This window comes from Engystomops pustulosus, chromosome 2 (assembly GCF_040894005.1).
Source record: "Engystomops pustulosus chromosome 2, aEngPut4.maternal, whole genome shotgun sequence".
In the NCBI taxonomy this organism is placed as follows: Eukaryota; Metazoa; Chordata; class Amphibia; order Anura; family Leptodactylidae; genus Engystomops; species Engystomops pustulosus.
In genome coordinates, this window is record NC_092412.1 from 465,646 (window position 1) to 482,237 (window position 16,592).

A 16,592-nucleotide genomic window follows, 5' to 3' on the forward strand; every position below is an offset into this window, starting at 1 on the left:
CCCCTTTAAAGGTAAAGGCACATTCAGTCCAACACTTATTCTGTTATTAAACTGGCCGGAGGAGAGAACCGCCCGCAGAGCTCCGACATGCACGGAGGAGGAGAAGAGAACCGCCCGCAGAGCTCCGACGTGCACGGAGGAGGAGGAGAGAACCGCCCGCAGAGCTCCGACGTGCACGGAGGAGGAGAAGAGAACCGCCCGCAGAGCCCCGACGTGCACGGAGGAGGAGAAGAGAACCGCCCGCAGAGCCCCGACATGCACGGAGGAGGAGAAGAGAACCGCCCGCAGAGCTCCGACGTGCACGGAGGAGGAGGAGAGAACCGCCCGCAGAGCTCCGACGTGCACGGAGGAGGAGAAGAGAACCGCCCGCAGAGCCCCGACATGCACGGAGGAGGAGAAGAGAACCGCCCGCAGAGCTCCGACGTGCACGGAGGAGGAGGAGAGAACCGCCCGCAGAGCTCCGACGTGCACGGAGGAGGAGAAGAGAACCGCCCGCAGAGCTCCGACGTGCACGGAAGAGGAGGAGAAGGCAGAGAAGAGAACCGCCCGCAGAGCTCCGACGTGCACGGAAGAGGAGGAGAAGGCAGAGAAGAGAACCGCCCGCAGAGCTCCGACGTGCACGGAAGAGGAGGAGAAGGCGGAGAAGAGAACCGCCCGCAGAGCTCCGACGTGCACGGAAGAGGAGGAGAAGGCGGAGAAGAGAACCGCCCGCAGAGCTCCGACGTGCACGGAAGAGGAGGAGAAGGCGGAGAAGAGAACCGCCCGCAGAGCTCCGACGTGCACGGAAGAGGAGGAGAAGGCGGAGAAGAGAACCGCCCGCAGAGCTCCGACGTGAACGGAAGAGGAGAAGAAGAGAACCGCCCGCAGAGCTCCGACATGCACGGAGGAGGAGGAGAGAACCGCCCGCAGAGCTCCGACGTGCACGGAGGAGGAGAAGAGAACCGCCCGCAGAGCCCCGACGTGCACGGAGGAGGAGAAGAGAACCGCCCGCAGAGCCCCGACATGCAAGGAGGAGGAGAAGAGAACCGCCCGCAGAGCTCCGACGTGCACGGAAGAGGAGGAGAAGAGAACCGCCCGCAGAGCTCCGATGTGCATGGAAGAGGAGTAGGAGGAGAAGAGAACCGCCCACAGAGCTCCGACGTGCACGGAGGAGGAGAAGAGAACCGCCCGCAGAGCCCCGACGTGCACGGAGGAGGAGAGAACTGTGTGTAGGACCTGAAGGCCTTTAGGGAAGCCTAGAGGGGAGCTTAGGGGTATTTGGCTTTCAGGTAAAATGTATAGAAACATGTAATATCCCTGCCCCAGGAACATTTTATCATGAATGTAGGGCAGCGGAGATTCTCTGTGTCTCTTCCAGTCTCTGTATCTCTGGTACAACCTGCTGATGTCTCTCTGTGACTCTTCCAGTCTCTCTGTATCTGATACAACCTGCTGAGGTCTCTCTGTGACTCTTCCAGTCTCTGTACCTGCTGATGTCTCTTAGCTCTGGGGTTACTTCTGGCTGAGAACATCGTGCTTAATGACTGACAGAAATGCTGATAAATTATTAGAGGTCATCTTGATCCCATGATGTCAGGATACAGAGAAAATGACGCGGACTTTCTAAATACCAATTCTAATTGAACCAGGAAATTTTTAGCTCAAACGCCTGTAGTGAATGCTGATGTTGAGCTCATTGTTAAAGGTTCAACTTTCTGTTCTGTAACTTCACTTGTAAAGATTAGAGACCATTGGAAGCCACATATCTGGTGAGCAGCAAACTAAAGCTTTAGAGAATGAAAGGTCCACGTAGTCTTGGGCCACGCCTGTGCATATAGTGAGAAGATGTCCCTTCTGTGATGGTCGGACACGTCCTGAGGACTTCACTTCATCCTTCCTTGTGATCAGGGAAAGTCATCATCAAAATGATCTTCTCAATGTAGGACAGAGCCGGGTTGGGGAATGAAGCCGCATGAGAACCTACTCTCGCTCCTCACACAGGTTCTGCTGTTTCCAGGCCCAGGGAAGTCTAGATGTTACCACAAAAACCAAGGAACCGCCCCTACTACTAGAAAGAACGGGCTGGAGCTCCTGGAGCTTAGATACATCAAGTTCTACAAGAGGGTCAGATGAGTGGGAGGTGACACGAATGAAGACGTAGGAGGCCTCGAGCTGTTGTAGAATATTTATTAAGCTATCACAAGGTGCACATGGTTAATTTATATATAAAAATACATTTCTCTACTCCTGACGGAGAGCAGGAGGGAAGCAGAGACGAGGAGATGCTCCGAGCACCAGTTCTCCTGCGCCCACAGGGTATAATACATGTTATAGTGATACACAGTGAGATATATATATTATATACACTTATACATGACGTTATACAGATGTGTAAAGAAACAGCTTGTTAATACACTGCCCAAGGCACACGGTAAAGCTCCCGCTGGAGGGGGCAGGACATGCAGAGCAGTGGCAGAGCGTCATGCTGCTGGTAACAGTAAGTAAAGCCGGTGTGCAGCCGTCCCCCCTCGCTCTCCCGAGCACAGTGAAATATCAGGGACCATCACCACCAACGTCCTGAGAGAGGCGCCATCCACAAGCCTGGAAGCCTAGCGCCAGCACAGAGCAACCCCCAAGACGGAAATACACCTGAAATGTCGTGGGATGAACATCATACTACGGGCCCTCGGTGGTGGCCTCCTATTCCAAAGATAAAATAAATGAGACTGAACGTAGAGAAGAGGCTACGAGACTGATGTATCGTACCATGATGACAGAGACCCCGAGGCCCGAGCTGATCACTATACTGAGGTCTTGTACGTGTTCTCATTCCCTTCATGGCCGAATACTGATATAATTACCAAGACCTCGTGTCGGGACAAGTGGGAAGGAGAGAACATGTGATATTCTCCTGTAACAGATCAGCACATCCCATGTGACTGCGATATAGAGCACAGGGTCCTGTGAAGGCACTTGGTTTGGGGTGAGGGGTCTGCGGATGTCTGCTTTAGGCTTCGGTAGCTGTAAGTTGGGTCCTCTTGGTGCATGTGGTGGTCTTGCATAGTTAGGATGGGACAAGGCACAGATGAAGCAGATTACTTGTCTTGCATCTTCTCGAGGATGGGCACAATCATGTCAAACTTGGGTCTTTTGGCAGGATCCTCGTTCATACAGATCTTCATGAGTTTGCAGATGTGTGGAGAGATCCCTGGAGGAATAGTAGGCCTCAACCCCTCCAGAGACACCTACAACACAAAGACAGAGCAGACAAGGTGATCTTTATCCAGAAAAGCAGAATCAGACAGATGACCCGGAGGATGAGCTGGGACCTACCTTCATACCAATCTCCATATTTGAAAGGTCTGCAAAAGGAACTTCTCGAGTCACCAACTCCCACAGCAGAATGGCAAAACTCCACATGTCGGCTGAGCGACGGTTAATGTCCTCGGGGCGTTTCTGTAGAGCTGAAATCATCAGAGAGAATATATGTGATGAAGACTGGAGAAGAACGAGGTGGACGCTACAGACAAGAGGAAGGAGAACATTCAGGGTCACCACACAATATGGAGACATGGGGAGAGTGGTCACCACACAATATGGACACATGGGGAGAGTGGTCACCACACAATATGGACACATGGGGAGAGTGGTCACCACACAATATGGACACATGGGGAGAGCGGTCACCACACAATATGGGGACATGGAGAGAGTGGTCACCACACAATATGGAGACATGGAGAGAGCGGTCACCACACAATATGGAGACATGGAGAGAGCGGTCACCACACAATATGGAGACATGGAGAGAGTGGTCATCACACAATATGGAGACATGGAGAGAGCGGTCACCACACAATATGGAGACATGGAGAGAGCGGTCACCACACAATATGGAGACATGGAGAGAGCGGTCACCACACAATATGGACACATGGAGAGAGCGGTCACCACACAATATGGACACATGGAGAGAGCGGTCACCACACAATATGGACACATGGAGAGAGTGGTCACCACACAATATGGACACATGGAGAGAGTGGGCATAGAGCGGTCACCACACAATATGGAGACATGGAGAGAGCGGTCACCACACAATATGGAGACATGGGGAGAGTGGGCATAGAGCGGTCACCACACAATATGGAGACATGGGGAGAGTGGGCGCTCCGTGCTCCGATCATACAGCAAACTCTGCAGTATTCCCACCACGTGTACAGGATGGAAGTGTACACAGTACTGGGAATACTGCAGAGTTTGCTGTATGTTCTGTGTACACTGCCTTGAGGCATAGGGACAAAGGGGGAAACACTACATTCGGGTTAGGGGTGTCCAGGGCGAATATTACCTTCTGGAGCCACCCAGGCAGGGCAGTACATGCGTCCTGGACACTGGAAGGAGAGCTTGACATCTGCCATGCTTATCCGAGCCGTCATGTCTTCATCAATCTGGAGAGGACAAAAAGAAGTGAGGAAAGTCCAGAACTAACGAGATCCTGCTGCATGAGCCGCCTTCACGTCACGTATAACAGAAACATCCGTGTGTAGATGTGACCCACTGGTTCTGGGTCCCTCCCGTTATGGAGACCTTGGACTGATCCAATGCTTAAAAGATTTGTCAGGTCCCATCAGCTCTGTGGACAGTGACAATGGCAGCAGCTCGTGGCCGGGACCCGACGTACTCACCATGACGCTGCGACTGTTCAAGTAATGGCGAGGAATGAGCGGCTCCAATGTGTGCAGGAAGGCCATGCCCCGGGCAATGTCCAGAGCAAACTTCACCGCCTGGCACTGATCAACTACCAGATCTGTGGGAGAGGGAAAGATCATAAGGAAGAACTGCAAACATCACAGCGGGTGTCCCGCTCCGGCACAGCCCCCTAACACAGCGGGTGTCCCGCTCCGGCACAGCCCCCTAACACAGCGGGTGTCCCGCTCCGGCACAGCCCCCTAACACAGCGGGTGTCCCGCTCCGGCACAGCCCCCTAACACAGCGGGTGTCCCGCTCCGGCACAGCCCCCTAACACAGCGGGTGTCCCGCTCCGGCACAGCCCCCTAACACAGCGGGTGTCCCGCTCCGGCACAGCCCCCTAACACAGCGGGTGTCCCGCTCCGGCACAGCCCCCTAACACAGCGGGTGTCCCGCTCCGGCACAGCCACAGCACATCCGCAGAGCCCAACCACAGGAGGAAGCGACACCCCCTCCCCTCCTGACTACTGCACAGAGACAGAACAGGTCACCCCAGTTACACCATCGTCACCAGTCCCCCCAGCACCATCGTCACCAGTCCCCCCAGCACCATCGTCACCAGTCCCCCCAGCACCATCGTCACCAGTCCCCCCAGCACCAGTCACCCCAGTAACCCCATCACCATCGTCACCAGTCACCCCAGTAACCCCATCACCATCGTCACCAGTCACCCCAGTAACCCCATCACCATCGTCACCAGTCCCCCCATCACCATCGTCATCAGTCCCCCCATCACCATCGTCATCAGTCCCCCCATCACCATCGTCATCAGTCCCCCCATCACCATCGTCATCAGTCCCCCCATCACCATCGTCATCAGTCCCCCCAGCACCATCGTCATCAGTCCCCCCAGCACCATCGTCATCAGTCCCCCCAGCACCATCGTCATCAGTCCCCCCAGCACCATCGTCACCAGTCCCCCCAGCACCATCGTCACCCCAGTAACCCCAGCACCATCGTCATCAGTCCCCCCAGTAACCCCAGCACCATCGTCATCAGTCCCCCCAGCACCATAGTCATCAGTCCCCCCAGCACCATCGTCACCAGTCACCCCAGCACCAGTCACCCCAGTAACCCCATCACCATCGTCACCAGTCACCCCAGTAACCCCATCACCATCGTCACCAGTCACCCCAGTAACCCCATCACCATCGTCATCAGTCCCCCCAGCACCATCGTCATCAGTCCCCCCAGCACCATCGTCATCAGTCCCCCCAGCACCATCGTCACCAGTCCCCCCAGCACCATCGTCACCCCAGTAACCCCAGCACCATCGTCACCCCAGTAACCCCAGCACCATCGTCATCAGTCCCCCCAGTAACCCCAGCACCATCGTCATCAGTCCCCCCAGCACCATAGTCATCAGTCCCCCCAGCACCATCGTCACCAGTCACCCCAGTAACCCCAGCACCATCGTCAACAGTCACCCCAGTAACCCCAGCACCATCGTCACCAGTCACCCCAGCACCAGTCACCCCAGTAACCCCATCACCATCGTCACCAGTCACCCCAGCACCATCGTCATCAGTCACCCCATCACCATCGTCATCAGTCACCAAAGTAACCCCATCACCAGTCACCCCAGTAACCCCATCACCATCAGTCACCCCAGTAACCCCATCACCATCAGTCACCCCAGTAACCCCATCACCATCAGTCACCCCAGTAACTCCATAGTCATCAGTCACCCCAGTAACCCCATCACCATTGTCACCAGTCACCCCACTACACAGACGATGCCCCTCTTTTCCCAGATACTCACTGGTACCCTCATGCAGGACGTTGTAAAGGGATCCATACGGCATCCAGTGTGTGATGAGAACCGGGTGCGGCGCCGGAGGCGACTGACAGGCCCCTAACACCGGGAGGACATTCGGATGGGAAAATATCCTGCACAGGAGGCAAAGACGTGGCATTAGTAAGTACCCCTCGCAGGAAACGACAGCAGATAGGTGCAGCACCTCCGCAGAGTTGTGTAATACAGCCTGCCTGCCGGGTACTTCTCTCTTATATGAGGGGTGTACTGCAGCCTCCCTGCCTGGTACTTATTTGTTATACGTGGTGTGTACTGCAGCCTCCCTGCCTGATACTTATTTCTTATATGTGTTGTGTACTGCAGTCTCCCTGCCTGGTACTTCTCTATTATCTGTGTTGTGTACTACAGCCTCCCTGCTTTATACGTCTCTTATATGAGGGGTGTACTGCAGCCTCCCTGTCTGGTACTTATTTCTTAGCAGAGTCTTGTACTGCAGTCTCCCTGTCTGGTACTTATTTCTTAGCAGAGTCATGTACTGCAGCCTCCCTGCCTGGTACTTCTCTATTATCTGTGTTGTGTACTGCAGTCTCACTGCCTGGTACTTCTCTATTATCTGTGTTGTGTACTGCAGTCTCACTGCCTGGTACTTCTCTATTATCTGAGGGGTGTACTGCAGCCTCCCTGCCTGGTACTTATTTCTTAGCAGAGTCTTGTACTGCAGCCTCCCTGCCTGGTACTTCTCTATTATCTGTGTTGTGTACTGCAGTCTCACTGCCTGGTACTTCTCTATTATCTGAGGGGTGTACTGCAGCCTCCCTGCCTGGTACTTATTTCTTAGCAGAGTCTTGTACTGCAGCCTCCCTGCCTGGTACTTCTCTATTACCTGAGTTGTGTACTGCAGCCTTCCTGCTTTGTACGTCTCTTATATGAGGGGTGTACTGCAGCCTCGCTGTCTGGTACTTATTTCTTAGCAGAGTCGTGTACTGCAGTCTCCCTGCCTGGTACTTCTCTATTACCTGAGTTGTGTACTTCAGCCTCCCTGCCTGGTACTTCTCTATTATCTGTGTTGTGTACTGCAGCCTCCCTGCTTTGTACGTCTCTTATATGAGGGGTGTACTGCAGCCTCCCTGCCTGGTACTTATTTCTTAGCACAGTTGTGTACTGCAGCCTCCCTGTCTGGTACTTATTTCTTAGCAGAGTCGTGTACTGCAGTCTCCCTGCCTGGTACTTCTCTATTATCTGTGTTGTGTACTGCAGCCTCCCTGCTTTGTACGTCTCTTATATGAGGGGTGTACTGCAGTCTCCCTGCCTGGTACTTCTCTATTATCTGTGTTGTGTACTGCAGCCTCCCTGCTTTGTACGTCTCTTATATGAGGGGTGTACTGCAGCCTCCCTGCCTGGTACTTATTTCTTAGCACAGTTGTGTACTGCAGCCTCCCTGTCTGGTACTTCTCTATTACCTGAGTTGTGTACTTCAGCCTCCCTGCCTGGTACTTCTCTATTAACTGTGTTGTGTACTGCAGCATCCCTGTTTTGTACGTCTCTTATATGAGGGGTGTACTGCAGCCTCCCTGCCTGGTACTTATTTCTTAGCAGACCAGTTGTGTACTGCAGCCTCCCTGCTTTGTACGTCTCTTATATGAGGGGTGTACTGCAGTCTCCCTGCCTGGTACTTCTCTATTATCTGTGTTGTGTACTGCAGCCTCCCTGCTTTGTACGTCTCTTATATGAGGGGTGTACTGCAGCCTCCCTGCCTGGTACTTATTTCTTAGCACAGTTGTGTACTGCAGCCTCCCTGTCTGGTACTTCTCTATTACCTGAGTTGTGTACTTCAGCCTCCCTGCCTGGTACTTCTCTATTAACTGTGTTGTGTACTGCAGCATCCCTGTTTTGTACGTCTCTTATATGAGGGGTGTACTGCAGCCTCCCTGCCTGGTACTTATTTCTTAGCAGACCAGTTGTGTACTGCAGCCTCCCTGCCTGGTACTTATTTCTTAGCAGAGTCTTGTACTGCAGCCTCCCTGCCTGGTACTTATTTCTTAGCACAGTTGTGTACTGCAGCCTCCCTGTCTGGTACTTATTTCTTAGCAGAGTCGTGTACTGCAGTCTCCCTGCCTGGTACTTCTCTATTATCTGTGTTGTGTACTGCAGCCTCCCTGCTTTGTACGTCTCTTATATGAGGGGTGTACTGCAGCCTCCCTGCCTGGTACTTATTTCTTAGCACAGTTGTGTACTGCAGCCTCCCTGCCTGGTACTTATTTCTTAGCAGAGTCTTGTACTGCAGCCTCCCTGCCTGGTACTTATTTCTTAGCACAGTTGTGTACTGCAGCCTCCCTGTCTGGTACTTATTTCTTAGCAGAGTCGTGTACTGCAGTCTCCCTGCCTGGTACTTCTCTATTATCTGTGTTGTGTACTGCAGCCTCCCTGCTTTGTACGTCTCTTATATGAGGGGTGTACTGCAGCCTCCCTGCCTGGTACTTATTTCTTAGCACAGTTGTGTACTGCAGCCTCCCTGTCTGGTACTTCTCTATTACCTGAGTTGTGTACTTCAGCCTCCCTGCCTGGTACTTCTCTATTAACTGTGTTGTGTACTGCAGCATCCCTGTTTTGTACGTCTCTTATATGAGGGGTGTACTGCAGCCTCCCTGCCTGGTACTTATTTCTTAGCACAGTTGTGTACTGCAGCCTCCCTGCCTGGTACTTATTTCTTAGCAGAGTCTTGTACTGCAGCCTCCCTGCCTGGTACTTATTTCTTAGCACAGTTGTGTACTGCAGCCTCCCTGTCTGGTACTTATTTCTTAGCAGAGTCGTGTACTGCAGTCTCCCTGCCTGGTACTTCTCTATTATCTGTGTTGTGTACTGCAGCCTCCCTGCTTTGTACGTCTCTATTACCCGAATTGTGTACTGCAGTCTCCCTGCCTGGTACTTCTCTATTACCTGAGTTGTGTACTGAAGCCTCCCTGCCTGGTACTTCTCTATTATCTGAGTCGTGTACTGCAGCCTCCCTGCCTGGTACTTCTCTATTATCTGAGTCGTGTACTGCAGCCTCCCTGCCTGGTACTTCTCTATTATCTGAGTTGTGTACTGCAGCCTTCCTGCCTGGTACTTCTCTCTTATATGAGGTGTGTACTGCAGTCTACCTACCTGGTATTTCTCTATTATCCGAGTTGTGTACGGCAGTCTCCCTGCCTGGTACTTCTCTATTATCTGAGCGGTGTACTGCAGCCTCCCTGCCTGGTACTTATTTCTTAGCAGAGTTGTGTACTGCAGCCTCCCTGCCTGGTACTGATTTCTTAGCAGAGTTGTGTACTGCAGTCTCCCTGCCTGGTACTTATTTCTTAGCAGAGTTGAGCAATGCAGCCTCCCTGCTTGGTACTTCTCTTTTATCTGAGCTGTGTACTTGCCTCAGTTTGGGATACTCTTCATTAAAGTCTCTGCTCTTCCTTGTGCTCCAGTCGCGGATCTTGAGGACTTTGATGATGATGTCGTTTCCCTGCCAACGGCCTTTCCACAACTGCAGAGATAGGAGGGTTGTCAGCACCATAATCTCCTTGGCAGGCGAGAAGGGGCGATGATTATCACTTACCTCTCCAGAGTGGTTGTCATTGAGCTTGTGGCTAAGTGTCAGCTGCTTGTAGTCGATTCCCGCCTGCTTGTTCAGAGTACCATTCCCTGCAGAGAAGATGGTGTCATGTTAGACAGGTCAGGATGGAGAGCAGCGGGTGCAGGTGCCGGGGGCACACAGGAGGAGGTTGACAGGGGGCAGGATGGACACTATAGAGAGCAGTGGGTGCAGGCTGGACACTCTAGAGAGCATTGGGTGCAGGCACTGGGCGCACACAGGAGGAGGTTGAGAGGGGGCAGGATAGACACTATGGAGAGCATTGGGTGCAGGCACTGGGGGCACACAGGAGGAGGGTGACGGGGGGCAGGATGGACACTAGAGAGAGCATTGGGTGCAGGCACTGGGGGCACACAGGAGGAGGCTGAGAGGGGGCAGGATAGACACTATAGAGAGCATTGGGTGCAGGCACTGGGGGCACACAGGAGGAGAGTGACGGGGGCAGGATTCTTATATGAATCGTGTACTGCAGCCTCCCTGCCTGGTACTTCTCTCTTATAGGAGTTGTGTACTGCAGCCTCCCTGCCTGGTACTTTTCTATTATCAGAGTTGTGTACTGCAGCCTCCCTGCCTGGTACTTTTCTATTATCAGAGTTGTGTACTGCAGCCTCCCTGCCTGGTACTTCTCTCTTATAGGAGTTGTGTACTGCAGCCTCCCTGCCTGGTACTTCTCTCTTATAGGAGTTGTGTACTGCAGCCTCCCTGCCTGGTACTTCTCTCTTATAGGAGTTGTGTACTGCAGCCTCCCTGCCTGGTACTTCTCTATTACCTGAGTTGTGTAGAGAGCAGTGGGTGCAGGCTGGACACTATAGAGAGCAGTGGGTACAGGAGGAGGGTGACGGGGGGCAGGATGGACAGTAGAGAGAGCAGGGGGTGTGGGGAGAGGGCACCAGTGATAGGCAGGTACTACTATGGGCACAGCGGGTACATGAAGGGCGAGGATTGTATGTGGAGCGATGGAACTCGAAGAACAGCAGAAAGTTCTGTCACAGTCACAGGGAAACTTACTTGGTCGGGTTCTGGTGGTTCCTTTCCAAAACGTGTCCTTGTAGGGGATCCTGCTCATACTCTGCCCCATCTTCTCAGCCCGATCTGTGGAAACAAACAGCTGAGCACTACATACACCCTACACGTCACATGCATGATATATATACTGCCCCTAAACCCTACATGCATGATATATATACTGCCCCTACAACCTACATGCATGATATATATACTGCCCCTACAACCTACATGCATGATATATATACTCACCCTACATGCATGATATATATACTGCCCCTACACGTCACATGCATGATATATATACAGCCCCTACACCCTACATGCATGATATATAAACAGCCCCTAAACCCTACATGCATGATATATATACTGCCCCTACATGCATGATATATATACTGCCCCTATACCCTACATGCATGATATATATACTGCCCCTACACCCTACATGCATGATATATATACTGCCCCTACACCCTACATGCATGATATATATACTGCCCCTACACGTCACAAGCATGATATATATACAGCCCCTACACGTCACATGCATGATATATATACAGCCCCTACACCCTACATGCATGATATATATACTGCCCCTATACCCTACATGCATGATATATATACTGCCCCTACACGTCACAAGCATGATATATATACAGCCCCTACACCCTACATGCATGATATATATACAGCCCCTACACCCTACATGCATGATATATATACTGCCCCTATACCCTACATGCATGATATATATACTGCCCCTATACCCTACATGCATGATATATATACTGCCCCTAAACCCTACATGCATGATATATATACTGCCCCTAAACCCTACATGCATGATATATATACAGCCCCTACATGCATGATATATATACTGCCCCTAAACCCTACATGCATGATATATATACTGCCCCTACACCCTACATGCATGATATATATACTGCCCCTACACCCTACATGCATGATATATATACTGCCCCTACACCCTACATGCATGATATATATACTGCCCCTACATGCATGATATATATACTGCCCCTACACCCTACATGCATGATATATATACTGCCCCTACATGCATGATATATATACTGCCCCTACATGCATGATATATATACTGCCCCTACATGCATGATATATATACTGCCCCTACATGCATGATATATATACTGCCCCTACACCCTACATGCATGATATATATACTGCCCCTACACCCTACATGCATGATATATATACTGCCCCTACACCCTACATGCATGATATATATACTGCCCCTACATGCATGATATATATACTGCCCCTACATGCATGATATATACTGCCCCTACATGCATGATATATATACTGCCCCTACATGCATGATATATATACTGCCCCTACACCCTACATGCATGATATATATACTGCCCCTACATGCATGATATATACTGCCCCTACACCCTACATGCATGATATATATACTGCCCCTACACCCTACATGCATGATATATATACAGCCCCTACACCCTACATGCATGATATATATACTGCCCCTACACCCTACATGCATGATATATATACTGCCCCTACACCCTACATGCATGATATATACTGCCCCTACACCCTACATGCATTATATATATACAGCCCCTACACCCTACATGCATGATATATATACAGCCCCTACACCCTACATGCATGATATATATACTGCCCCTACACCCTACATGCATGATATATATACTGCCCCTACATGCATGATATATATACTGCCCCTACATGCATGATATATATACTGCCCCTACACCCTACATGCATTATATATATACAGCCCCTACACCCTACATGCATGATATATATACTGCCCCTACACCCTACATGCATGATATATATACTGCCCCTACACCCTACATGCATGATATATATACAGCCCCTACATGCATGATATATATACAGCCCCTACATGCATGATATATATACTGCCCCTACACCCTACATGCATGATATATATACTGCCCCTACACCCTACATGCATGATATATATACTGCCCCTACACCCTACATGCATGATATATATACAGCCCCTACACGTCACATGCATGATATATATACAGCCCCTACACGTCACATGCATGATATATATACAGCCCCTACACGTCACATGCATGATATATATACAGCCCCTACACGTCACATGCATGATATATACAGCCCCTACACGTCACATGCATGATATATATACAGCCCCTACACGTCACATGCATGATATATATACAGCCCCTACACGTCACATGCATGATATATATACAGCCCCATCACATACATGATATATACAGCCCCATCACATACATGATATATACAGCCCCATCACATACATGTCATGTACAGCATGGCACCTACTACATACACAGGGTGACATATAAGCCACGTACCCCGCAGCAGCTCACGGAGATGGGGTTTTCCCTTATCCAGCGGTGTCTCTCCATACTTATTACAGATGTAAATCAGCGCAGAATTATTCACCAAGTCCTAAACACAAAGGGCATTAGTCAGTGACCCCGACACGCGGGGGGGGGGGGCGAGTAGCCGGGGTTCATACCTCCGCCACGTCGTCCTGTCCCCAGAAGCAGGCGTAGTGCAGCGGGGAGTTCCCATGTTCATTTACCGCATTAGCGTCTGCCTTATACTGAATGAGCTGCGGGAGAGAAGAGCCGGGGTCAGGGGGCAAACATACATGCACCCTACAGTGGGGGGCGCTAAACACACACATCTGGGGTCATCATACCCCTCCTTACCTTCTGCACGATGTCGCGGTGCCCGTGGCTGGCAGCGAGGTGCAGTACATGACCCTGCCAGTAGGGGGCAGCACATTATACATATCTCCTTACCTTCTGCATGATGTCGCGGTGCCCGTGGCTGGCAGCGAGGTGCAGTACATGACCCTGCCAGTAGGGGGCAGCACATTATACATAACTCCTTACCTTCTGCACGATGTCGCGGTGCCCGTGGCTGGCAGCGAGGTGCAGTACATGACCCTGCCTGTAGGGGGCGGCACATTATACATATCTCCTTACCTTCTGCACGATGTCGCGGTGCCCGTGGCTGGCAGCGAGGTGCAGTACATGACCCTGCCTGTAGGGGGCAGCACATTATACATATCTCCTTACCTTCTGCACGATGTCGCGGTGCCCGTGGCTGGCAGCGAGGTGCAGTACATGACCCTGCCTGTAGGGGGCAGCACATTATACATATCTCCTTACCTTCTGCACGATGTCGCGGTGCCCGTGGCTGGCAGCGAGGTGCAGTACATGACCCTGCCTGTAGGGGGCAGCACATTATACATATCTCCTTACCTTCTGCACGATGTCGCGGTGCCCGTGGCTGGCAGCGAGGTGCAGTACATGACCCTGCCTGTAGGAGGCAGCACATTATACATATCTCCTTACCTTCTGCACGATGTCGCGGTGCCCGTGGCTGGCAGCGAGGTGCAGTACATGACCCTGCCTGTAGGGGGCGGCACATTATACATATCTCCTTACCTTCTGCACAATGTCGCGGTGCCCGTGGCTGGCAGCGAGGTGCAGTACATGACCCTGCCTGTAGGGGGCAGCACATTATACATATCTCCTTACCTTCTGCACGATGTCGCGGTGCCCGTGGCTGGCAGCGAGGTGCAGTACATGACCCTGCCTGTAGGGGGCGGCACATTATACATATCTCCTTACCTTCTGCACAATGTCGCGGTGCCCGTGGCTGGCAGCGAGGTGCAGTACATGACCCTGCCTGTAGGGGGCGGCACATTATACAGATCTCCTTACCTTCTGCACGATGTCGCGGTGCCCGTGGCTGGCAGCGAGGTGCAGTACATGACCCTGCCTGTAGGGGGCGGCACATTATACAGATCTCCTTACCTTCTGCACGATGTCGCGGTGCCCGTGGCTGGCAGCGAGGTGCAGTACATGACCCTACCTGTAGGGGGCAGCACATTATACATATCTCCTTACCTTCTGCACGATGTCGCGGTGCCCGTGGCTGGCAGCGAGGTGCAGTACATGACCCTGCCTGTAGGGGGCGGCACATTATACATATCTCCTTACCTTCTGCACGATGTCGCGGTGCCCGTGGCTGGCAGCGAGGTGCAGTACATGACCCTGCCTGTAGGGGGCGGCACATTATACATATCTCCTTACCTTCTGCACGATGTCGCGGTGCCCGTGGCTGGCAGCGAGGTGCAGTACATGACCCTACCTGTAGGGGGCAGCACATTATACATATCTCCTTACCTTCTGCACGATGTCGCGGTGCCCGTGGCTGGCAGCGAGGTGCAGGGGGGTGTCGTCCCCGCGGTTCATGACGTTGATTCGGGCTCCTCTCATTATCAGCATGTCCACGATGTTACTGCGTCCTTCCCGACACGCCCAGTGCAGGGGGCTGAAGCCGTGGTCATCACTGGAAGAGAGGGGCCACATTGAGCACCAACCCCACATACAGGGAAGATGCAGGCAGGTAGGTGGCACTTACCCCTGGTTGAGGTCATTCTCGGTGTTATCCAGCCACAGCCGCACCGCCACCGCGTTCCCCTCCCGGCACTGGGTGAATATGTCGTCCATGATGAGCAGTCACGTGTCCTGCAAGAGCAGAGAAGTAGATGAGACGCATGGGGGGGGGTGGAGCACTGCACCGGGGGCAAAACAACAACCGCTACATGTCACACAGGTCAACGTCCGCACTTCTGTCACCTCACACACTGATACACATCCGCACTTCCGTCACCTCACACACTGATACACATCCGCACTTCCATAACCTCACACACTGATACACATCCGCACTTCCATAACCTCACACACTGATACACATCCGCACTTCCATCACCTCACACACTGATACACGTCCGCACTTCCATCACCTCACACACTGATACACGTCCGCACTTCCATCACCTCACACTCTGATACACGTCCGCACTTCCGTCACATCACACACTGATACACGTCCGCACTTCCGTCACCTCACACACTGATACACGTCCGCACTTCCGTCACCTCACACACTGATACACGTCCGCACTTCCATCACCTCACACACTGATACACGTCCGCACTTCCATCACCTCACACTCTGATACACGTCCGCACTTCCATCACCTCACACTCTGATACACGTCCGCACTTCCATCACCTCACACTCTGATACACGTCCGCACTTCCATCACATCACACTCTGATACACGTCCGCACTTCCATCACATCACACTCTGATACACATCCGCACTTCCATCACATCACACACTGATACACATCCGCACTTCCGTCACATCACACACTGATACACATCCGCACTTCCGTCACCTCACACACTGATACACATCCGCACTTCCGTCACCTCACACACTGATACACATCCGCACTTCCGTCACCTCACACACTGATACACATCCGCACTTCCGTCACCTCACACACTGATACACGTCCGCACTTCCGTCAC

The 16,592-nt window shown here is 52.2% G+C and overlaps 1 protein-coding gene across 2 annotated transcripts in view; it reads right to left on the reverse strand.

Moving 5' to 3' along the window:
* Positions 1-2,150: 2,150 nt before the first annotated feature.
* ILK (integrin linked kinase) overlaps positions 2,151-16,592 on the reverse strand; it is a 57,247-nt gene continuing 42,805 nt past the window's right edge. For both annotated transcript variants that reach the window (XM_072133560.1, XM_072133561.1), the window contains 12 exons: positions 15,627-15,733; positions 15,389-15,554; positions 13,705-13,800; positions 13,538-13,634; positions 11,118-11,201; positions 10,074-10,159; positions 9,892-10,001; positions 6,494-6,621; positions 4,668-4,789; positions 4,331-4,430; positions 3,313-3,443; positions 2,151-3,224 (listed from right to left, as the gene is read on the reverse strand). In XM_072133560.1, coding sequence (XP_071989661.1) covers positions 3,075-3,224; positions 3,313-3,443; positions 4,331-4,430; positions 4,668-4,789; positions 6,494-6,621; positions 9,892-10,001; positions 10,074-10,159; positions 11,118-11,201; positions 13,538-13,634; positions 13,705-13,800; positions 15,389-15,554; positions 15,627-15,715 — 1,359 coding nt within the window. In that variant the 5' untranslated portion in view covers positions 15,716-15,733 and the 3' untranslated portion in view covers positions 2,151-3,074. The remainder of the gene's footprint in view (positions 3,225-3,312; positions 3,444-4,330; positions 4,431-4,667; positions 4,790-6,493; positions 6,622-9,891; positions 10,002-10,073; positions 10,160-11,117; positions 11,202-13,537; positions 13,635-13,704; positions 13,801-15,388; positions 15,555-15,626; positions 15,734-16,592) is intronic.